The 8,927-nt window shown below is 46.6% G+C and overlaps 1 protein-coding gene across 1 annotated transcript; it reads left to right on the top strand.

The window, feature by feature from the left end:
- The first annotated feature begins 4,331 nt into the window (after nucleotides 1–4,331).
- On the top strand, nucleotides 4,332–8,494 carry egr1 (early growth response 1). The gene is made up of 2 exons (XM_076738969.1): nucleotides 4,332–5,055; nucleotides 5,893–8,494. Exons 1-2 carry the CDS (start codon nucleotides 4,845–4,847, stop codon nucleotides 7,212–7,214), a joined length of 1,533 nt encoding a protein of 510 aa, XP_076595084.1. The 5' UTR covers nucleotides 4,332–4,844; the 3' UTR covers nucleotides 7,215–8,494.
- The last annotated feature ends 433 nt before the right edge of the window (nucleotides 8,495–8,927 follow it).

Below are 8,927 nucleotides of genomic sequence, written 5' to 3'. Positions count from 1 at the left end.
CCGGGGGCTCGGTGAGTCACACATCCTCGGGGATGTGTTTGGTAATTGTCTCTCTGTCACCTACCACCAACAACAGGCAGATAAGCAGATAGAGCAGCTATTCGACGCCAGGGTCCTGTTTCTGTGTGATATGCTTACATGAATCCTGCTCCACAGCCTGGGGTGGGGAGGGGGGAGTGTACGACAGGGAGGGGCGCCTGCACTGACTGTGAAGTGCGAGCAGATTGTTTTTCATCACCGGGGCCTAAAGCTTCAGTAGGTCAGCTCGCACAGTAAAAGAAAACGTGTGATCTTTACCCACAGCGTAATCAGAAGCCACGAACACAAGGCCGGCATTCCTGCCGTTCTTGGACTCCTGTGAACACAGCAAATAAATAAATAAAAATGTCTGGCTGCTACAGCACAGCAACAGGTGGTGTACCGTAATCTTCTGCATTGTATTGTGATGGGCTGTGTTAAATTTCAATACGTGAGCCAAGGTTTATGATGACTGGAGCGGCGAGTTGAGGTGTCAAGTATTTAAACAGACAGGACTGGATGTTTTCATCGACTGTGGTTTCCAGAATCCCATTAGATCCATTTGGCTTTTCATGCATGTCAATTAGTCTGGAGATTTTCCGTGACCCCTTTGCACTGCCAGTTTCCTCGAGATTTTATCCCTCTCATGCCAGCACGTCTTTTCCCAGGCGCATCTCACTGTGCGTGTAAAAGGTCAGGCCGCACACTCCTGCTGCGTCATTTTAAAAGCTGGGAGGAAAAATGACATTTATCAAATACCCTCCTATCATGTTCGCTGCTTCTCTCCCCATCATTCCATGACTATGGGCTAATATTCAGCCTGTCACTCTGCCCGAGACCATCAGGCCTCCGCTCTTCTCCCATTTAATTATCATTTCTCCCCGTGTGTTATACAGGCCCCAACACATCAATGCCACATTTCATTTTTTATCATCTTAAAGTCCACCGCTCTCACCCCCATCGCACATGGCAAAATGAAACTGTGATGGCTGCATACTGTGCTCCAAAATAACCAGGTCCTCTCTCTTTCTCTTCCTGTATCTCTCTGTCATTACATTATTCCTCCCTCCCCATCCCCTCGGCCACATTATGTAACAGGCAGGCTTTGGTAACTGTCATCGTCCACCCTCTAATCTTGGTCCGCCCATCATGGGAGCACACAAGGCTGAACACACCTGTATGCTAATGGAGAGGGATTGCACCACTGGTCGGCGTGGGTGGCCCAGTAGGTGAGGAGGTGTGACGGAGGAGCGGGAGTGTCTGTCTGTCTGTCCTGTCACCCTGAATGATTGCCTGGCATTGGGCTGCTGACAAATGCCAGCACAAAGCTTGGTATTTGCTCCCACGTACAGCATGTGGGTGTGAGGATTCTCTCTCGGTCTCTCTATTTTCTATTTTTCTATCGCCCTCACCCTTCCCTCCCACCTTCTCCATCTCTTTTTCTCAACCTGCCTCCAACTCCTCGCTATCTACAGTGTACATCTCTATTTCTTTGCTCGCTCGCTCTCCCCTCACCCTTTATTTTTATGTTCCAACTCCTCTTTTCCACCTCCTCTCTCTTTTTTTGGCTTCCCCATGTACTTCCTTGTATTTTCTCCGTGGCAGATTGGGGCATGATTAAACATCAACCGCACTCATGCAGGGTGTGTGTGTGTGTGTGTGTGTGTGTGTGTGTGTGTGTGTGTGTGAACAGGGGTGTGGTGGCTGCGTAGGTAATGGGAGAGCCTTTCTTTCTCACCGGCTGGCAGAGCGTTGGAGTTTCATCAGGCGAGGACTCCTCTGGCTGGTTTGTGTGGGCAGCAATGGGGAACACACCGAGGAGAATGAACTGGCTGACCCAAACACACACATACATGCACAAACATGCAACAGTGCACACATCATGAACGTCGACATCCACACACACACACACACACACATACTAATTCTCCTTCCTCTGCCCTTACAGCATCTGGCTTCCGCCCCCTCCATGCATCAGAGTGAAGGGAGGCCCAAACAGCCACTGTGAACTGTTTATCATCTTTATTACTTTATTACTTTTCTGACAGTTTTCCCTAACCTGATTTTATTACATTGTCATCAGATGATGAGTTCTCTCATCTGCTCTCTCTGCTCTTTCTTCTTTGCTTTGCCACAAATTTATCGACCTTGGTAACTGATGCATGACAGCACAGAAGGATGCAGACAGGAGTTTAGATTTGGCATCACCACCTCGCCACACAGTTACAGTCGCTTTGTGCAACTCACCATCATCGTGTCCTGGGCTTCTGGTCTTTTGTTTCCCTCAAACTAACAGGCCTGGAGAAGAGTGGCATGCTGAAAAACAAAATGTAAACTCTTTTTGTGTGTGTTTGTGTGTGTGTGCAGTGAGTGCACCATTTTCCTTCTATAACACAACGACGCCGTGCAGAGCCACATACCTTCAAAAGTGATTAGATTTGATCATTTATACGTATCTGACTGTATGAATAAACAACATTACACATTCTCCAGCTGCGCCCTCTACTTCAGGCTTATTTGGATTTTGTGAAGGAGCCTCTGCTCCAGATCATCCATAATATATGACAGAATTTTGCTATCAGTCTAATGGGGGTAAACAGAGAGATTTGCCAGAGGCTGAATGGGAAACGCCTGGGAGAGAATGCAATCCAGTAAAGACCAAAAACCTACGGTGTGCACCTGAATTGTGTTGCTTTATTTTCATATGTATGTATGTATGTATGTAAGTGTCTATCTATCTACACCAACACCTGTAGATGAAGGGCAGTTGAACGTGGTTTAACAGCTATATGCCATCAGTAGATTGAGGCAAATTAATGAATTAAATGAAAAGCCTATTTTAGGTATGGGGCCTCACCTGCACTACCCTCTCCAACGCATCATCATCATCATCATCATCATCTCTCTCTCTCTCTCTCTCTCTCTCTCTCTCTCTCTCTCTCTCTCTCTCTCTCTCTCTCTCTCTCAGGCCACCTCAAAGCGTCTCCTGCCCACGATGTTTCCCAATGAGGTTGCTCGCGTATAGATCCAGTCAGCAGCAAGGGAAACACATTGATTTCCCGTCAGCATCCACCGAGGAGTGCTAGCGCGCCAGCCGAAGCTGGAGCAGCCGGGGGGAACATCGGTATCCCGCAGGCGTCCTGGCAGCTGTGCGCAGCGTTGTTAATGCGGCCCATTAGGCCGCTGAGTGGCAGAGAGATTCCCCGAATATTGAGTCGGGGACACCCCTCAATTAGACGGATCACCCCACACCTCGTCAGCATCCGCGGCTATCTGGTCTCATTAATCAATGACACAGCCGGGAGAGATGCAGAGTTAATTTAGAGCAAGTTTGCTACCAGCCAGCAGAGTTTGCACAGTCTTATATTTTGGAGCTCATAGCCTTAGAAACACTGTAATCTCTATCAAAAGTTCAAATCCGTTTCACATGTCGGCTAATTACTTTTAATCGGTAAGCTTATAGGTAATAGAAATGCATGGCAATGTATCTTCCGGACATAACTGTGACATAACTGTATGAATATTAAGTTCCAGTCTTTAAAAGAAAGCTTAAGTCTCGAATGAATCTGAGATCTTATTTTTGCTCTAATTGGTTGAAAATGTTTGTGTATCATGAATAGAGCTTCACAGAACAGTTGCATTTTGTGGTTGACATGCGTTTTGGTTCTTATTAGCGCACAAGCGCTCATTCTTTCATGTTCTGACATTAACAAAACATGTGAAGCAGTTTGTCAGCTGCAGTAAGTTTTTCACATAAAGTCTCGCCTAACAGTTCCGCTGAAGCTGTGCGTTAAAACAGAGGAGCAGGATTCTGCTGCTGACATTAGTTATTGTGAGCGCAGGACGTGATTTGCACTCCAGCCTCTCATTCACTGCCAAGCAGCGATCAGCGCAGCCTCAGGAAGTTCCAAATAAGGACAGGGAAATGGAAACCCACCGGAATAGGTCCTTATGTAGTCACGACCTTATAAGGCACGGCGGAGCCGGGCTTTCCGGCAGCGGCGCAGACTGCTGCACAGATGGGAAATCCAAATCAAATCTATGGGGCGACCGGGAGAGAGCAAGAATTATGCTGCTGTCTCACGGAGCTGTTCTGCTATAAAGACACATTGATTCGGGACCGAGGAAGAGCGGCGTTGCCCTCGCAATTTACAGCGAGAGCTTAATATAAAGACTCTCCTCTCTGCTTTCCCCTCAGGCCAGCGTCATGTGTCCTCCACTGCAGTGCCTAAATATGGGCTTCCTCCGCTCCAAATATGGACATCTACGTCACGGCAAGAGGGTATAAAAGGAGCGGGGAAACCTCTCTGCTCAGAGAGAGCCCTGAGAGCCCACAAGAGCAACTGTTAGAGCAGAGATAGATAGACAAACACATAGAACTCCCTTACTGAGAAATATCACAACAAAAGTAAAAAATCAATTCAAAACAACATCCATCCAAGACGGTCAAAACCTGATTGGATAAGTTATTTAATACATAGATTAAAAAAAAAATCAAAATTAATTTGTTGATTAATTTTGATGAATGTTAGGGAATGAGTATAAAGGACACTTTTGATTTTTTCTGAAAAGACAAGTGGATCTTTACTCATCTCTGAGAGAAAAAGGAGAGCAACAGGACAACTGGAGAGCAAGAGTCTCGGAGCAGAAGACCGCGTCTCCTCAGCATCAGCAGAAGTGTGCAGCGCTCCCCGAGCTGGGCTAAGTGATTCCCTCCACCTGCGAGGCACCGCTCTGCCAGTGTGCACCCAGCCTCCCTGCACTCCTCACCAGTCACCAGCGCAGCCTCAGCCCTGCAGCTCCAGCACCAGAGGACAGCACAGAGGATGGCTGCAGCCAAGACCGAGATGATCCTCCCAGCCCTGCAGATCTCAGAGCCCCTGAGCTTCCCTCACTCCCCCATGGATAACTACCCCAAACTGGAGGAGGTGATGATGCTCAGCTCTGCAGGGACACCCTTCCTCACCGCCTCCGCGCCCGAAGGTGCAGGCTTTGGCTCTGGAGAGCCAGGAGAGCAGTACGATCACCTTGCTGGAGGTAAGAGCTGCAGATTTGCCTCTATTGCCTTTGGTTTTCTATGCTGCATGTAAAGCTGAACTAAAGATTAGATCAGATCTGCTGAGTTACACTAAACCAAGAACAGAGTTTTGAGAAATAAACGGCTGCATAACTTTAATTATTATTTATGTTTTGCTGTGTGTTATTAATGCACATTATTGACTGATCAACAGCTGATGTGAAGATTTTTAGTTACAAGTCTGTATTCATTTGTTTTATCATGGCTTGTGGTGATAAATTTTACACTTAAACTAGAATTGTACGTGACAAGTAAATTATAATTTTAGCTGAAACATTTGCAGAACTCTACAAATAAAGAAAAAGAGAATTTTAAAAATTTGACCCAGTACCAATTTATTGATAGTCTCTGAGGACTCAAACACTGCTCAGTCACCGCATGCCTCTAGACACTCCTACAGCTCAATTCAAATTGCATTCCTAAAACCGGCTGAACTGCAGTTTCGCTAATCAATCGCCTCGGGCTCTGTGATGGGCTTCAAGAATGTGCGTGTTTGTGTGTGCGCGCGCGTGTGACAGGAAGACGGAAAGAATGAAAGAAAGATCGACAGATTGTGAGCAGAGGAGAGTATAGAAAGCCTACACAGCATCTCTTGTTGAGGTGTGGACGAGACAGTTTCAGAGTTTAGGTTGTGTGAGTTTAGTTGGGGGGGTCTGTCACTGCGTGGGCACCTGACTGATCTGTCACAGAAGAGACGGGTGATACACTGTCCACTGCTCTGGCAGGATTCCCCCTCTCTCTCTCTCTGGATATTGACAGTTTGATTAATGTCTCCCCTTTCTCTGTGCTCCCTGCAGATACGTTACCTGATATCCCCTTCAACTGTGAGAAGCCAGAGCAGACCTACCCCACCCAGAGGCTGCCGCCCATCTCTTACACAGGCCGCTTCACCCTGGAGCCCGCCACCACCTGCAGCAACAGTCTCTGGGCGGAGCCCATCTTGGGCCTGTTCACCGGTCTGATGGGCAATATTGCCCCCAGCTCCAGCTCTTCCTCTGCCTCCTCACAGACCACCTCGTCCTCCACTTCATCCGTCCCGTCCTCTTCCACTTCCTCTTCCTCTACCTCCTCTTCATCTCAGAGCTCCAGCCTCAGTTCATCAATTCACCACAGCGAGCCCAACCCCATCTACTCAGCTGCACCGACCTACTCCAGCCCCAACTCTGACATCTTCCCAGACCAGGGCCAGGCTTTTCCCAGCTCGGCTGGAGCAGTGCAGTACCCCCCTCCAGCATACCCCAATGGCAAGACCTGCAGCACTAGCTTCCCTGTGCCCATGATTCCTGACTACCTTTTCCCTCAGCAGCAGGGAGAGATCAGCCTGGTGCCACCTGACCAAAAGCCCTTCCAGAGTCAGTCAAGCCAGCCCTCCCTCACTCCTCTGTCCACCATCAAGGCCTTTGCCACCCAGACAGGTTCCCAGGACTTAAAGAGTGTCTACCAGTCCCAGCTGATTAAGCCCAGCCGCATGCGCAAGTATCCCACCCGGCCGAGCAAGACGCCTCCTCATGAGAGACCCTACGCTTGCCCTGTGGAGACCTGCGATCGGCGCTTCTCACGCTCTGATGAGTTGACACGTCACATCCGCATCCACACGGGCCAGAAACCCTTCCAGTGCCGCATCTGCATGCGCAACTTCAGCCGCAGTGACCACCTGACAACACACATCCGCACTCACACTGGTGAGAAGCCCTTCGCCTGCGAGATCTGCGGACGCAAGTTTGCCCGCAGTGACGAGAGGAAGAGGCACACAAAGATCCACCTACGGCAGAAGGACAAGAAAGCAGAGAAGGCAGGAGCAGTGGCAGTAACAGCAGTGCCGGTATCAGCCGCTTCACCTGCCTCCAGCTACCCTTCACCCATCACCTCCTACCCCTCTCCAGTGTCTTCTTACCCCTCTCCCGTCACCTCCTGCTACTCCTCTCCAGTCCACACTTCCTATCCATCTCCTTCTGTCGCCACCACCTACCCATCGGTCTCCATGTCCAGCACCTTTCAATCACAGGTCGCCTCCTCCTTCCCCTCCTCAGTCGCCTCCAACATCTACAGCTCCCCGATCCCCACCCCGTTATCAGACATGCAGACCACTCTCTCCCCAAGGACAATCGAGATCTGCTAAGAAAGAGCAAAGAGAAAAACTTTTTTTAGTCTCTCCGCACCTCTCCTTCCTTAAGGTTCTTTGAGGGAAAAGAAATCAGCATCAAAAGACTTTGTTTTCCCCTCCAAAAAGCACTTTTCTGTCTGCTCCCTGTGCAGTGTTAGGTGAATCCTGAGATTTACCTGAAAGAGAGAAAAAGACACATGTCAAGGACTGGGCAAAGACAATAGAAGATGAAAAGGGATTTTTTCTGTCTCTGTAAAACAAATGCAGCACTTCAAATGCATAAGGGACTCAACAGATAGAGAGTAGAAACCGGCACTGACGGTCTCTGCTATTAGGTACACAAAAACCAAGAGACAAACAGATTGCCAGCAGTTGTGGTGCTAAGGCACGTTCGCCCTTGCAGGCACTCACACAGTACAAAAGACATTGAATGATATACATAAGCTACCATATATGTATATTGTACATGTGCCATGTTTTGTTTTTATCATTCTTTGGTACCATTGATGTGAAAAATTATTTGCATATTTGCATTGTATTATTTGAAGTGAGCAGGGCCATATTTTCTACATACTTTCTCTATTATGTAGTGATGATGCTGTGATATGTTTTGACATTGTTTGAAAAAAAGCACTTAAGTATTCAAGCATGAGTAAGAGTGATGTTAGTTTCTGTTTGTAAATATCATCCACTGGTACTATCTCTTTCTCTCTTTCTCACATGTGACATATCGCTCGGTTATATGGAAAAACAGAGAGAAGGAAAAAAAAAAAAAACATTTAAAAAAAAAAAACTAAACAAGACAAACACTCCCGTTATTTGGTGCCTTTTGTGAAGCCTTGCTGATGTTGTGACTCGGCTGTGCGCGCGAGAGAGGATGCACTGCATCTCGCCTTAAGGGTTGAGGGAATATTTTTGTTACAGAATGTAAGTCATACTCAGAGGGAGGAAAAAGGGACGAGCTATGAGGGCACCGCTTCATTTCATTAGAATGTAAGCAAAAAAGGAGAAAAATTATAAAGTATATTTTTGTAAAACTTAAGTGTAAATATCCACATCTTCAAGAGCTGGAATGTTGAAGTTACCTACTGAGTAGGCATGGGATTCTTTTGTATGTTATATACATGCAGTTCATTATTTTGTGGTTATCTTAATTTTGTATTTGTGTTTGTTAAAACAAGTGACTGTTTCTGGCTTCTAAACACATTGAATGCGCTTAACTGCCAATGGGATATTTGGTGTACAAGATATCCTCCCAGAAATGAAATATAAATAAAAATATGAATATATATGTATATTTGTTTTCATTCTTTATTGTTCGTCTTTTGTGTTCTCAAATATTTCCATTGGTACCTAAAAACATTTCATACAGAGACATCTTCAGCATTACGTTACGTCCCACCCGTCATTTCGTTCTGTACATCCCTCATACATGAACATAATTCTTTCCATCATCTTACATGTTAAATGTATGCAGATTATGAGTGGGATTTTACCACGACTTCACATCACAGAGAGCCACCCTTTAATTTGAGAAAAATCTGCACATCTTAATCTTATAGAAACTCTCGGTTTCAATCGCTGTTCTCCAATTGAACCCTGCATTAATGATAACACTAACGCATGACTCCCATGCCTATAAACACTGAAGATGAGGAATTCTTATCTAGATCCAACATGCTCTTGAAGATATTAAGCTTATCTAAATTTCCATTTCATTTCAGATTT

This window comes from Chaetodon auriga, chromosome 9 (assembly GCF_051107435.1).
Source record: "Chaetodon auriga isolate fChaAug3 chromosome 9, fChaAug3.hap1, whole genome shotgun sequence".
NCBI classification, from domain to species: Eukaryota; Metazoa; Chordata; class Actinopteri; order Chaetodontiformes; family Chaetodontidae; genus Chaetodon; species Chaetodon auriga.
Note: the sequence above shows the minus strand (reverse complement) of the source record. Positions and strands in the feature narration are given on the sequence as shown.

Bases quoted from the DNA above. Each gene is read 5' to 3' on its own strand.
- egr1 (XM_076738969.1), top strand. From the start codon at position 4,845: ATGGCTGCAGCCAAGACCGAGATGATCCTCCCAGCCCTGCAGATCTCA. The intron at 5,056-5,892 runs GTAAGAGCTGCA...TGCTCCCTGCAG, and splicing joins GTACGATCACCTTGCTGGAG to ATACGTTACCTGATATCCCC.